Here is a 15,181-nt window from a genome sequence, read left to right as displayed (position 1 = left end):
ATTAAAACCACACTACACATCATTGCTATTTTACATGACTATTCAGTGTTGCTTGAAGGTTTGTCAACCCTTCAGGATGTTCAATATTTCTGCATGAATATGACCCTAAAAAATCATTACATTTTCAGACGTCCCAAACAAAAGCAGAATTAAGAGAACCCAATTAAACAAATGAGACAAAAACAGTCTGGTGGTTAAGATGATTCCGTAAAACCCCATATCCTAGTATATTTGTATATTTATAATATACAGTATTTGTTTTCTCTTTATCCTTGCACCTGTTGCTATACTTAGATGTGTATTCGTATTCCTTGACATACATAAACATACAGATAGACACAGGCGGTGCATTTTTATTGATTCCTCAGGGTTACTGAACATACAAGTCAACAAATTAACATTGGTCACGTTTTCTCTCCTCCTCTCAGGATGACTATCCACTGGCCAGTCTTCCTCTGCTAGGGTACTCGGTCACGGTTCCCTCGGAGTCTGAGAACATCCACAAAGACTACGTCTTCAAGCTCCACTTTAAGTCCCACGTCTACTACTTCAGATCAGAGAGTGAATACACATTTGAAAGGTACTGTATTAGGTAGTATTACAAATTAAACAATTAGTTTAGAAAAAGATATACTCAGGAGACAGATGGGCAGTGCATATTCAAGACCAGAGTGTAGATTCCTAAGAAGGCTTTGGAGAATAATTTCCGCACTTCACCTCTGAGATGACCAAATACTCGACCAAAGAATTCACAAAAAAGCTGTGGCAAGTTGGTTGCTGCTATGATATGGAATATCCCCGGAAGTAAGAATATCGGCACCATTTCAGCAAATTCAGTGGTGTTTGATGTCTGTAACGTTTGTTTTCTGCAGCTCAATTGCTGTAAGACGAACTAATTTCCTCCAGGGGTCAGTGAAGTACCAACCTAGCATTTTGTGCATTCAAATGATATGAGGAACATGTGTACTTGGGCTGACACTAGTGTCTGACAGTACAGAAAGCTTGCGTGTCTATTGTATGGAGGTGATATTAGCAAAAGGGGCTTCATAAATGTGTAAGAAAATATGCAGTTTTATTTTATTTTATGGAAATGTAGGAATACAGATTTGTCAGATCTGTCTCCACGTTGGAGATGCACAGCGTATGTTTGCTTTAATCACGGGAAGCATTCCATTTCTCTCACACACCCCATGAACGGCCCTCTGTGCTCCTCTGTTGGCAGGTGGATGGAGGTGATCCGCAGCGCAACCTGCTCTGCCAGCCGTGCCCTGCCCTCCAGAAAAGACCCCTACTGATCTTTGCCCCCCATCAAGCTCACTCCTCCGTAGAAAGACACTCCCATTCACGATAACAACCACATTATCGAGGTATACTGTGTATCGGTGAATCAAGTCGTTGGTAAACGGCTCTATCAAAATGGCTGACCCACACACGAGTTCAGGGCATGAAAATCTGACTCAAATCAGTGTTGCTGAGTTGTTTTAAACGTACACCCTTCCCCCACCCCTTTCACCAACCCTTCTCCTCACTTGCACACCCTGTGTAGTACGGACTTTAAAAACTCATGCTCTTTTACGCCACTAGTGGGAGATTAGAGATAGTCTCTCATCCACTGTGTAATTTAAATCTTAAATCATTTTGTATGCCATTCAAGTGGAAGTGCACAGTATTGCTGCCATTGTTTCCTGTAATTCTTTTAAGGATACCTATTGTTTTAACTTGGGCGATATGCTCCCAGTTTGCTTATTGGTTATTAATGAACTAACCCATTTATTTCGATGTATAGCTTCAGATTCCATCTGCTCCATGTCAAAACACATCGGCAACAAATTGTTGGCCTATTTTCGCTATATGTTCGCCTATTACGGCGTGCCCAGAATCAGCGACGCTAGCGTTCACAATTCACATGGTTTATCGAGCAGAAGAATGTGGTAGCACATTCTTCGTCCTCCATTCTCCTGGTGGAAACTTGCATGTGAAGCTCAGCAATGAAAGTGACTGAAGTTTGGTGGTGTAAGAGATAACGTTTGTTAAAATGTGTTGAATGCCTCTATATTCCGATTTTCTGTTCACTAAAGCACTTGGTGTTGAATAAAAACTCTTTAGCAATGCCAATAACTAGTTTCAGAATATATATTTTCAATATCAGAATATTAAATATACAGTTTGTTGCTGTCGGGCTATCACCATTTTTAGGTGGTTTTGGCCCGACAGCAGAGATATACAAATGTATACAAAAGGACATCAATAACACCACTTTTAATCTTACTCGATGAGTACAACTAACAAAATACACCAGACGTTGAAAACCAAATCATCCTTAATGCTGCTTGATTTTAACAATATGATCGCTCTTTGAATGTGTTTACAAGTGTAACAATATCCGGTTGTCACTCACTTCATTTCTTTGTAAACCTATAGCATAATGTTGCCTGGCGCGAGGGTGGAGACATGTTCTCCTCCTCTACAATGGGACGGCACCCGTGAACATTGAAATACGAACACCTAAGCATTCCGTTTTACTAGCATCATATTCAGAGTCAAGGAAAGGTTCTATCCCGTTTCCGAGAGGCCTAAAATCTTTTTACAGTTGGGTTTTTGCGTTGGGTGTAAGTTCTGTTTACAAACGAGTCATTTTGCTGAATTGTTGTATACAGGGGTATTGATGCTGAGGAGATATGTAAATATATAAACGGCTTATCCCGATTAAGATGATCTGTACTGAAATAATGAGTCCATATGTAGAATATTGAAAGCCTGTAAACACTCAACTGTTAGGCCTGTTTGTGTGACAATCTATACATAACGAATAAATGTGTCCCAATATGCCACTTTTTGGAGACGACTACGAGATTTGTTGATTTTGCTTTTGTAGAGCAAACCTTTGTACGATACTTTGATACACTGTGAAATGTTCCACTTTATTTCTGTGTTTTTATTGTTTTCCTGTGAGATGCTGTCATCTTCAAAAAATATGTTGCTTTTTTCAGAATGTCCAGAGAGCCGACAGAGATTGAAATCTTTCAGTGCCAAACGTCTGCCTTTGTGTATTTGATCTGGTTTCTGGATTTTAACATTTTAAATAAAGATTCTCTTGATGGACCAACAACAGTGAAGTTGACTTCTTTGTTTCCATAACGAGCGGCCATGGGAATTGGAATTTTGCTCTTCCCATGGCACAGTGAGCTCCAGCATGACAACGATGTCAGGTCTGAGGGTGGTCTTAACAACATGCTGGGGGAACCTGAGTTGGCCCAAGTCCACTGACAGCTGCCAGTCCTGTGCAGTGTTGAAAAGCCCTGATGTTGCTCTCAGTGTTTTTATTGGCTTCTCCCCAGCTCTGATGTAGGCTAATCCTGTAATATAATGTATATGCGTATCTTGGCCCCCAAACAGCCAAACTTTGAACCATATCTATCTTCAATGGGTAGGAGTGTAGCTCAGAAATGGAAAGAACAAAGTGAAAAATAACCGGCCTCAAAATAACCTCAAAACATAAGGACGTTAGAAATGTAAGAGGGTATGTCTTCTCTCCCGGGTTATTTCTCATGTTAATGTTTACAGAGCTATTATCAGCTCAAGTGCAGCTCTGACACAACACAAAGTATGTCTGAGTGAAAGTCCAGGGTCAAGCTGTCGCTGAGCACAACACTCCTTATCAATTCTGTTCTGTGGCTGACACTATGCGCTGTGGTTGAACTTGACAGAGTTGACAGACAATTGCCACAAACGCACACAAACAATACGATGCAAGCTTAACCTCTTTCAACCCTTTTGGTATAAGAAGGTGGATGAGAGGGGTGATGGTACCGCGTGAATCTCCATATTTGGGCATAGCTGACATAATGATGACGTTATACAATGATGACATGATCAGGAAAGTGCATGCAGTGGGAGTTCTTTCTTGTTGAATTCTTGATGCATCCTCGTTGATCCACGGTCCTGTTGGTCTGTAAAATGTTGCGTCGTACTGTGGGGCTAGCTTTTATGGAGGAGTGTCAGCTGGACAATGGACTTGTGCCTTCAAAGATAGTCTCTGTTCTCCAAGAATCACCCCTCAAAGAACTTTTCGAGAAGCCACGTCCTGAGAGCCCCAACAACGTATCTTCTCTCACGAAGGCACAGACTGAGTGCTTTCAGAACTGGAGCCTTGTGACAGGAGTGCTGGAAACTGAGACCCCTGACAGGTCCAGTCCAGAAAGGCAGCCTCGTCCAACCACCAGAGGTCAAAAAGACGCTGGAGGAGAGGGTCTCAGAGCTGCTCTGCTGCACCCGACAGCCATATGGAGGCCCATGGTCACGGCCTCCATCTGTCCAGCTGCCATGGAAGCTTGGAGATGGAGGACAGCACCATCTTCTCTGTCAAAGACGCCTTGGCGGAATACATTCCAGAGCTTCCTGATGACTTCTAGTAGTGGACTGAACAGTGGAGATGGGTTCCTTGGTCAGGATGTAACTGGCAAACCACCCAATGTGTTGGTGTACACGGGTGGCTGTGAGGAGCGCTTCCAGAGGATCCGTGTTCTCTTAGCTGAGTGCATCGACATCGACAGCTACGTGGTTTACCCACTGCGGCCTCAGCAAGTCCCCAGTGAGCCATGGATGCAGAACACCAAGCTTCTGGTGCTGGCAGAGGAAGGGCCGCTCACACCCCAGTTGCAGGCTTGTTTCCTAAACTACATGGGCCTCGGTGGTCGGGTTCTGGGGCTGTGCTCCACATTCTGCCCCGCAGGCCTCCAACTGGAGGCCAGAGAGAGGCGATGTGGGCAGATCAGCAGGCTGAGCTTCAGCAGGGAGAACAACACGGACCTGGAGTTAAGCCTGCTGGCCAGTGGGAAGGTGTTTGTTAGAGACTCACAAGGAGGAAGAGAGGTAGAGCTTTGGGGGGAGCTGAAAGGGGAGGTCCAGCATGGGGAGAAGGACATGGTCATCATCAGGTTGGTCCATGGCAAGGGCAGAGGGGAAGCCATCCTGTGTCAGGTGCGCCTGGAAACTACACCAGACTCACAGGAGGTGACATCGGAAGGCTTTGACGAGCTGAAAGTCAGCAATGCACTGCGCTACAAAGTCTTGACTGAGATTCTCTCTTCGCTGGGACTGAGCTGTGAGCTAAACCAGGTGCCGCCTCCAAGTCCTGTGTATGTGTTCTCCACCAGTGAGGAGAACAGGACCCGCTTTCTGAAGTGGCTGCGAGGTCACACAGACTCAGACGGTTCTGTCAGGTCATCCAAGGCCCCTCTCAGGCTGGTGTCTGGTGCTGACCATCAGACTTCGTTGCCTGAAGGGACACTGGCCCTCGTCACTGAGCCTTCAGAGTCCTTGAGGGTGGATCAGTTCAGCCTGGACACGTACAGAAAGCACCTGCAGACCCAGACACTGGGTCATACACTGCTCTACACTGAGGTTACCCCCACCACCATGGACCTGCTGGAAGGGCTGGTGCAGCATGTACCTGCGCAAACAGGCTTGATAGCCATTGCTGCTCGGCAAAGTCAAGGCAGAGGTCGTGGAGGGAATGCCTGGCTGAGTCCTCTGGGTTGTGTCTCTTTCACGCTTAACATCCAGGTGGAATCTAGATCCAGGCTAGGCCAGAGAATATCCTTCCTTCAACATCTCGCTTCCCTGGCTGTGGTGGAGGCAGTACGCACCTTGCCTGGATACCAGGACATAGACATGAGGCTGAAGTGGCCCAATGACATTTACTACAGTAACCTGATGAAGCTTGGGGGAGTGCTGGTGACCTCTACAGTCAGGGGACCGACCATCCATCTGCTGGTTGGCTGCGGCTTCAACGTCAGCAACAGCAATCCCACCATCTGTGTCAATGACCTGCTGGCACAACACAACCGAGAGCACGGCACCAGCCTGGAGGCCCTGAGTCCAGCCCAGCTCATAGCGCGGACCGTCACCTCGCTTGAGGACCTCGTCTCTGCCTTCCAGCGAGGAGGACCAGAGGCCGTCCTGCCCACCTATTATAAGAGGTGGCTTCACGGCGGGACTCGGGTGCGTCTGTGGAGCAAGGACGGCCCGGAGGCGGCCGTCGTGGGCCTGGACGACAGTGGCTTCCTACAGGTGTACTGCAAAGAGCGGGGCGTTGTGTCCCTGGAGCCCGACGGCAACTCCTTCGACATGATGGCGAACCTGGTGGTCAGGAAGCCACTTTGGAACGCCACGACCTGACTGGACCCAGGGGCGTCACAAGGGGGGGAAAGGTGGGACTGAGTTACTAGGGCCCAAGGTGGAGGGGCCTTAATTATTTTATGCTTTAACTATTGAAAAATAGCAGATATACAAGCCGCGGCACCATGCGCGGCGCCGAGTGCCGAGCTGCGAGATTGTAGATCTGCTAGTTTCAAAAAGTCGTGAAAATGTGTGCAAATCTTTGAAAATATGTATTTTTTAAGCGAACATTTGTAATTCAAATTTTGCTTCTGGGGGGTCCCTGGAACTAAATATTTTGAGATGGGGGGTCCGTGGGCAAATACATATAATTTTGGGCATCCTTCACATGAAAAGGTTTTAGCACCACTGACATCTTTTATATCTGCTCTTTTTCAATAGTTAAAGCATTCATGGGGGGCCCGCAGTGAATCCTTGTACCCAGGGCCCAGAATTTGATGCAACACCCCTGCTGTTGAGGACCTTTTCAGAGCCCTGATGACGGCCTCTTCAACACTGGAGATGAAGCTATGATACATATACGTAATTTGAGTTATAACTCGTTTTTGAATTGAACAAATAGGCCTACAACAAACATTATGTAACTGTATTCATGTATTTTTTCCCCTTAATGACTTTTATGACCTAATGAAATCGATTACCTGATTTATACTTGGTTGTGCGACTTTTCAAATCAATCAACACTTTCAAATGCATTACAACACTTAGATAACACGGCTTTGTTTATTTGTTATCTTGCAAAGCAAAATAAAGCAAGCGTTAAACCTCTGCAAGTTGATGCTCATAAACTATTGAGATGAAAGGAAACCAGTGGCTTTGCAAAAGCCTAAGATGTTTTGCAAAAATGTTAACAGTGATGTAAATGTGACAGTACATTGTTTGGTCAAATATAACATTATTCATTGAGATGAGTATACAAATCAGATTATACTAATATACCCAGACCCAGCATACTTGAATTGTTGATATTCGTCATAGTTTTTTTTTTGTTATCAATTATTTTTATTTTCCATAACATAAAATTAGAGACATACATATGAATAGAACAAGAAAAAGTAAAACATTAATCAAAAGAAAAATGCAATTAACAGACAAACACAAACAATAGCAAAACAAGAAAAGGAAAAGAAAACCCACCCACCCCCTTTCCCCGGACCAACACGGAATGTACAATAGTGCATGCCTGTGCTAGGCTGTTACCACTATATAGTGATTTCTTGAATCATAGCCTTAAGCTTATCTGCAATGTCCGACCACATATTAATGTTTTCTTCTTTTGCTCCGTGTAACCTTGCTATCGACTGCTCTAAATATACTATATCTAGAAAGGTTAAGGCCCACTGGCGAAACGTTAACGTATGAGGAGGTTTCCACCGCGTAGCTACCATCTTCTTCGCCGCCGTTAATCCAGCAAAGAAGATGCGCTTGCGTATATTGTTTAGTTGCAACTGTGAGACGTCATTTAATAAAAATAAAGAAGGAGAAGATATGATATTAATACTAAAAATAGTTGAAAGTTTTGAGGCAACCATATTCCAGAATGACGACACATTTGGGCATTCCCAAACCATGTGAAGGAAGGTACCAATACTATTTGAGGCGCAGAGAGTGCAGTTGGGATTATTCAAAATCCTCATAGCACATAGTCTGCGGGGAGTTAAATAAGTCCGATGAACAAAATTTAAATGAATTTGTTGATGGTCTGGATTTCTAGAAGATAGCCTAATGTTAGACCACACTGTGTCCCAACAAAAGTCAGGGTCCAAATTTGGTACATCATTCCTCCAAACAGTATCAACAGATAGGGGCCCATAACTACAGTCTAATAAAAAACCATAGAGGGTGGAAACCAAACCTCTTGTTCTGTTACCATCACAGATAAACTCATGGAAGGGGTGCAATCTAAGGGGAGCTTGCCATGGGACCCCATAGGTCCTCATGGACAATCTCAGTTGGAAGTAGAAAAAAAGGGTATTTCCAGGCAGATTGAAGATGTCACACAAATCTCGAAAAGGTCGTAAACCATTTCTATCAAATAAGTCCCCTAATGTACGAATCCCCTTAGCCCTCCACCTTGGAAAGCGAATGGGGCGATCCTCGATTAAAAGTCTTTGATTATTGAACACTGGGGAAAATAAGTTCCATTTACAATCAATCTTACACATCTTTTCAGCTGCTCTCCATACTGCCACTAAATGAGAAATGATAGGTCCAAAGCGAACTTTGCATTGATGTGTAGTTATGTTTGAATAGATAAGATCTCTCAATTCAACAGGCTGCACTAAACTCTCCTCAAGCTCTCTCCAAGAAACCTTATTTGCTGGGTTAAACCAATTTAAAAGGGGGCGGAGCGTGAAGGCCCAATAATAAAATTTAAAGTTGGGCAATGAAAGGCCGCCATCATCTCTAGCACGCTGTAATAGAGAAAGTTTAAGACGAGGGCGTTTCCCTTTCCACACAAACTTAGATATCGAAGAGTGAAGCTTATTCCAGTATTGCGGCGGTGGTGGCAAAGGGAGCATAGAGCTTACAAAGTTAACCCTAGGAAGAACATTCATCTTTATGATTGAAACTCGAGCTTGGAGAGAGTTGGGCAAAGATGACCATCTATCTAAATCAAGACAAATCTTATTTAGAGTGTCACCATAGTTGTTCTTAACAATAGCCTGAAGAGAGGGGAAAATATCTATGCCAAGATATTTGAATTGGCTTACTACTGGGATTATGGGCGGCAGGATAGCAGATCTCATCTGATCATTTAGAGGTAGAAGGGCTGACTTCGTCCAATTAATTTTGTAGCCGGAAATGGAACTGAACTGATCAAAGATTTGAAGGACATGAGTAATTGACTGTGGTGCATTCTCAATGAACAGTAGAATATCATCAGCATATAGGGAAATGCGATGCTGTGTGTTGTTAATCGAAACAGGAGTAATATCTGCAGACTGACGCACTGTCTGAGCCAAGGGTTCGAGTGAAAGTGCGAAAAGGAGAGGACTAAGGGGACAACCCTGCCTCGAAGATCTGCCAATCGTGAATAGCGGCGAACAGATCTTACCGGTTAGGACCATCGCTGACGGATTAGAATAAAGTACTTTAACAAAATGTATGAATGAAGCACCAAATCCCATTTTATCTAGTACAGCCCACAGGTAAGACCATTCCAGACGATCAAATGCCTTCAACGCATCGAGCGACAACACTGCGGCGGGGGTCCTCAGCTCCTTAGCCCTATCGATGATATGCAATAGTCGTCTAGCATTATCAGAGGCTAGTCTAGTTCCTATGAAACCTGTCTGATCACAGTGTACTAAGGTGGTCATAAAACCCTGCAAGCGACGCGCAAGCACCTTAGCAAAAACTTTTAGATCAGAATTCAAAAGTGAAAGCGGTCTATAGCTTGCGCAATCTGTGGGATCCTTGTTCTTCTTCAACAATAATGATATAATAGCTACATTCACATCCCTGGAGAAAGAGCCACTTTCAATTGCATATCGAAACATGTCTAGCATCAGCTGACCTAGATCTTCCCAAAAGATGGCATAAAGTTCAGGGGGTATCCCATCCAAACCAGGCGACTTGCCCCTACGCATTGCGAGCACAGCTTCCTGTAATTCCGCCAGATGGAGCGGTCTATCTAAGGCTTCCGCATCCGCCTCGCTAAGGGTTGGTAACTGTATGTTGGATAAAAAATTATTGCATACTGCATCATCGTGAATGACCTCGGAGGTGTAGAGCTCATCATAAAAAGCACGAAACGTGGCATTGACCTCTTTGGGTTCTGTAACCATGGCTCCCGTTGTTGATTTGACACTAACAATATCAGCAAAATGCTCATTGGATCTAAGACGTAAAGCCAGTAAGTGACTGGGTCTTGCACTATTAAAATAGTAGTTTTGCCTTGTGCGTTTCATTTGAAATTCTGAGCGGCGCTTGAGAATGGAGTTAATTTCTTTCTTAACTAGCTCCCTCTGAGTTGCTGTACTAACATCAAAGTTATTTTGGAGAGAATTATCCAAAGTAGAAAACCGAGATTCCAATTCCACCAGTTTGGCTGACCTTAATTTTCTCTGAGTGGACGCATAGAGGGTTGTATTACTCCTGATAAAGCCTTTAATTGCATCCCAAAGAATTCTGGGATCCTCAACTGAGCCTGTATTGATATTTATAAATTCACGCAAACCAGTTTGAAACTGAGCTACAAATGCCGCATCGCGCAGCAGTGTGGTGTTAAACCGCCATCTAGGAGCTCTATCTATAACCTGTTTCAGTGAAGCAACACACAGCACCGCCTTGTGATCCGAGAGTGACATTGGGAGCAACTCTACCCTGGCAATTTTATGAAACAAGCTAACAGGGGCAAAAACGTAATCGATCCTAGAGAATGAAGCATGCCTACCCGACAGAAAAGAAAAATCTCTAACCGTTGGGTTCATTAAACGCCAGATGTCGAGTAAGCCAGTTGAGTTTGCCCAAGCACGTAGTTCTGCAGACGCTAGTGCTTGTTCTCTGCTTTCTACCCCAGTGGATCTATCTAGGTTATGTTGCCATGTTGCATTGAAGTCAGCACCAACAATGATTTTGAAATCCGTCAGTTCCAATAAGGTTTTAGTTAGTAATTTGTAAAACTCTTTGTCTAAAACATTTGGAGCATACACAGAGACTAGTGCTAGCATTTTACCCTCCAAGCGGATTTTAGCAACAGCTATCCTCCCGTCACTGTCAGACCAATCACCCAAAGAATCCAACCTAAGGTTACGTCTAGCCAATATGGCTACTCCCTTGGTTTTGGAAGAAGCAGCTGAAAAGGCTAAAACACGATAATGTTTATTAGCCAATCGGTTGGAATGCTCTTTTAAAAGATGAGACTCCTGTATAAATGCAAAGTCAATTGATTTAGATCGCAAAACCCCCAAAATGCTGGTTCGCTTATGCGGTATATTCGCTCCCCTTACATTGAAACTTAGAAATTTATATTCTGTCATAATTGTGGTTCAAACCATACGCACAGCAAGCACAGTAGAACATTTTAGAATTTCCTAGTTGGTCCCTCACAACAAACCTTCCCCACAGAAAAACAAAACAACCCCAAAAGGAACAGAAAGGAAAAAGCAACATCAAACGAACATAAAAAAACACATAACATTGAAGCTTGAGGGGGAAAACCCCATTAGCATCAGAGTGCACAAAAACAGTTCCCCACCCCATCAACCTATTAGTCAACCTTCATTTCACTCTGTCAGAGAGTGCAAACAAGTAACTGCCCAAAAGTAACCATACATTGCCCTCTGGTGATTATGTAAATATATAACAGATCACCAAAGTAAAAACAACAACAACAAAAAAGTGCCTTCTTGTGGCTGAATAGCTCTCAAACATTCCATCCGCTCAAATTATGATCAATCTCCCCACTTCATATCACTTAAATAAATGAGAATGGTATGTTAACATTTCTAGTAAAGAAGGGGGAGAGAAAAAAGAAAAGAATAAAGGGAAAAAAAAATGAGGGGACTATAACAACTGTAATAATAATAATCAGTCCAGCATTAGGCCCACCTAGAATGTGATAAAGCCCTATAAGCCACGTTAATGCAAATAACCAAACACTTGTGACAGATAAGTGGAAATAAGGCTGTCACCACGACAAGGCACTAATATAATATTAATAATAAAAATAAATAAAAAGGAAATCAGTGTATATGATATAAAAAATATATGCACTTATATATGTAGTTAGAAATAGAAATTAAAAGCACATCCGGGGGGCCATATGCAGCAAAGCACACACAGTGTTAATGCATACTGCGCCACATACAGCCCCCCCCATGCATCCATGTACACAAACCACAATTACTAATTAGAAGGGGGAAAAAAAGAAAGAAAAGAAAAGTCTGTATACATAAGTATTTACATAAAACACAGTTATGTATGATCAGGAAACCATATACAACACAGCACACATAATGCATACTGCGCCATATACAGCTCCCTGTACATGCCCAAAAGGCCAGTGCAAACTTAGATAAATGTCAATCATATTAGTTAAGTCTGTTTCCGTCTTAAACAGTAAACTACCATGGCCAAAGCCCAGTCTCGCCCTCCTACCCGAGAAAGTAGCGTTTTAGGAGGCATAAACGAACCATAAACTAACAACCAACATAGCCGCCATTACCTAACAGAAAGAGAGAGAGAGAGAGAGAGAGAGAGACACACACACACACACACAGCGAGAGAGAGAGCCATAGAGAGAGAGAGAGAGAGAGAGAGAGAGAGAGAGAGAGAGAGAGAGAGAGAGAGAGAGAGGGAAAGCCGAGATAGATAGAGAGACATAGACGAGACATAGACGAGAGAGAGAGCAGGCTCCGTCTGAACCGCGACACGGAACCCGTTAGACAAAGCTTAACAGAGAGAGATAAAACCCTCTAGACCTATATAGTAAGCAGCACAACGCTCAATAAGAGCAAAGAAAAGGAATACAATAATAACAAGAACAATGTCCATTATATTCAAACAAAAAAGACAGTGAATTATGCTTATAGCTTTAGCAGCCCTAAATCCTCTCTCCTTGCGGTAACCTAAATTAAAACGAGTAACACCCATCTGCTTACAGATCTTGTTAAAAAATAAAATATATCTTATTCTTCGATACAAATAAAATAGGTATTATGAAACGAAACACTTGAAAACAAAACGTCAAGTCAGATGATGGGTCCAAAACAATAAGTAGGCTTACATTAACAACTCACCCTTTGGGGAGGAGGAGGAGGAGAGAGTAAGGAAAGAAAGACGCTGCGTAAAAGTCATCTCCAAAGTCCCAGCCAGCTTACCAACAGTCCATTAAAGGCAAAAGGATATCACATCGGCAGAATGTGTTTGAAAGCACGCGATCACGAAAGCAAAAGTGTCCCTGGTAAAAGTTAGTTCTCTGTAACTGTCGTCTCATCATCCCGCGTAGCTAGAGTCTCGTCCGCAGCACCTGGAGTCTTGAACTTATCCTTGCAAAAGGCCAGAGCTTCCTTGGGTGAGTTGAAAGTAGAAGTCGCCTCATCCACGGTTATCCAGAATTTGCTCGGGTGCCTTATTCCGTATTTCACTCCTTCCGCGGTGATGGAACGTAGGAATTCCTTTACTGGCCCGAAAGCTGCCCTTCTCTTTGATGTTTCAGCAGACCAGTCGGGGAAAATATACACCTTTTTGCCATTGTATGTCAGTTGGCCTGCTTTCCTGGAGAGCTGGAGTATGCGTTCCTTTACCCGGAAAAAATGGATCCTTGCCAGGAAAGCCCTTGGCTTATCAGAACGTGGATTGCCGGTCCGATGAGCACGATCCACCTCCGGGGGGGAGTCGGGAAACTCGTCGGGGAATGTTTTCTGCAAAAAAGACTGGATAAAGGCCACTGGGTCAGCCTTTTCTAGCCCAGGAGAGATCCCAATCACTCTTATGTTGTTCCTACGACTCCGGTCTTCTGCTATGACGAGCTTCTCCTCCAGATTAGCACATCTTCTCTCCAATTCAGTGATACACATCTGCAAACTGTCCATGGAGGAACCAAAGTTCTCAATGGCCTCCCCCTGTTCAGCCACGGTCGTGTTCAGCGTGGCGACTGCAGGACGCAGCTCCTTTCCGAAGTCATCAATCTTCTTCAGTAATTTCTTCTCCAAGCCAAGCATCATGGGTTGAATAAAACCATCCATAAACTCTTTCAGTGATTCCTTGAGGACCTCGCGCAGCATGCTCTTTGTAACCGGAGCGTCAGCGTCGCCCTGCATTGCGCCGGCCATGTTGTCGGCGTTTGCGGTCGGAGACCTGGTACTCCTCGACCTCGTGTTAATCGTATTCGGCATGAAACACGAAACAACTGCAAAAACAGACGCTCACCAGTGTTTTGGGCGTTTAAAGTCTCAAAAGAACTATAAAGGCAGTAAAAAATGGGCTTAAAAAATGTGAAAACTATGCACCTCCACAGAGCTCAACAAACGCGTCCTACTCGGTCGCCATCTTGTCGGAACTCCCGATATTCGTCATAGTTGATGCTGACATCAAAGTATAAAATCACACCCGTGTGAACTGAGCGGTGGAGTCTGTGCGCGCGCGTGTGTGTGTGTGTGTGCGTGCGTGTGTGAGTGTGAGTGTGCCTTGCCTGTTCTGGCCTGGCCTGAACAACAGCGCCCCTCCCTTAACATGTGTGGTCAGAAAAGGTACTACACCACAGGCTTGAGGCTACATACAGACCCACCCACCCACATACATACATACATACATACAAACAAACATACATACCTACACACACGGCCACGCTATGGAGACGGTGTGACCACCGCTCAAAAACAGTATGAGTGAGGTGTACACTTAAGCAGAAAATGTGGAACATTTTCGCATATGACATGCCCAAAATAGGGATGCCAGGTTTACAAAATGCTTAATGATTTCCTATTTTTTCCCAACAAGGATTCTACTACTACCGTCTGTCGACAAGTGCTGGGTGATATGACTATTATGTCTCCATAGTCCTGTTCTCTCTGAATTCCTTAATCACACAACTCACCTTTTTTTGGTCTGTCTTTAATGAAATTAGACAAACGTGAGAACACAGGTTAAAGGGGAAGCACCAGACAGATGGTTGTTTTAATGATGTAGAACTGTCCATATTATAAACATTTTAACTGAAGGATCCTATTGATATGATATTTTAACCTTAGAATTAAAAGCTCAGAGTCAGAGTTATTTTGAAAAGTAAAAGACGTGAAGCCAAATATGAGGAGAGAAAACGGAGTCAGTTTATGAGAATGCATTCTGCCAGATACAGAGAAAAGCAACAGTTTTCATACAGGAATTAGACACTCCCCTCAAAGGAGGGAGAGAGAGAGACATCGTTATAGAGAAAAGAAGCCCTTTGTACCTTCTGTACCAGGCACCTGGACAAGGTTGCAATAATATGATCTCAAGTTGATGAACTCATTGGAAACTGACACAGTTTTAGGTTTATGCTATTGGAAACTCA

At 43.7% G+C, this 15,181-nt stretch overlaps 2 protein-coding genes across 2 annotated transcripts in view; both read left to right on the top strand.

The window, feature by feature from the left end:
- LOC308280541 (FERM, ARHGEF and pleckstrin domain-containing protein 1-like) overlaps positions 1-2,955 on the top strand; it is an 81,491-nt gene extending 78,536 nt beyond the window's left edge. The window contains exons 27-28 of the mRNA XM_080720861.1: positions 429-580; positions 1,223-2,955. Coding sequence (XP_080576987.1) covers positions 429-580; positions 1,223-1,295 — 225 coding nt within the window. The 3' untranslated portion in view covers positions 1,296-2,955. The remainder of the gene's footprint in view (positions 1-428; positions 581-1,222) is intronic.
- Positions 2,956-3,987: 1,032 nt separating this feature from the next.
- On the top strand, positions 3,988-6,180 carry LOC308280153 (biotin--protein ligase-like; the record flags this gene model as incomplete). Its single annotated transcript, XM_080720414.1, is given in 3 exon segments — positions 3,988-4,101; positions 4,188-4,406; positions 4,408-6,180. Coding segments are annotated over 3 exon segments (2,106 nt in total).
- Positions 6,181-15,181: the final 9,001 nt, after the last annotated feature.

The sequence above is a fragment of the Nannobrachium achirus genome (assembly GCF_963921795.1).
Source record: "Nannobrachium achirus genome assembly, chromosome: 24".
In the NCBI taxonomy this organism is placed as follows: domain Eukaryota; kingdom Metazoa; phylum Chordata; class Actinopteri; order Myctophiformes; family Myctophidae; genus Nannobrachium; species Nannobrachium achirus.
Note: the sequence above shows the minus strand (reverse complement) of the source record. Positions and strands in the feature narration are given on the sequence as shown.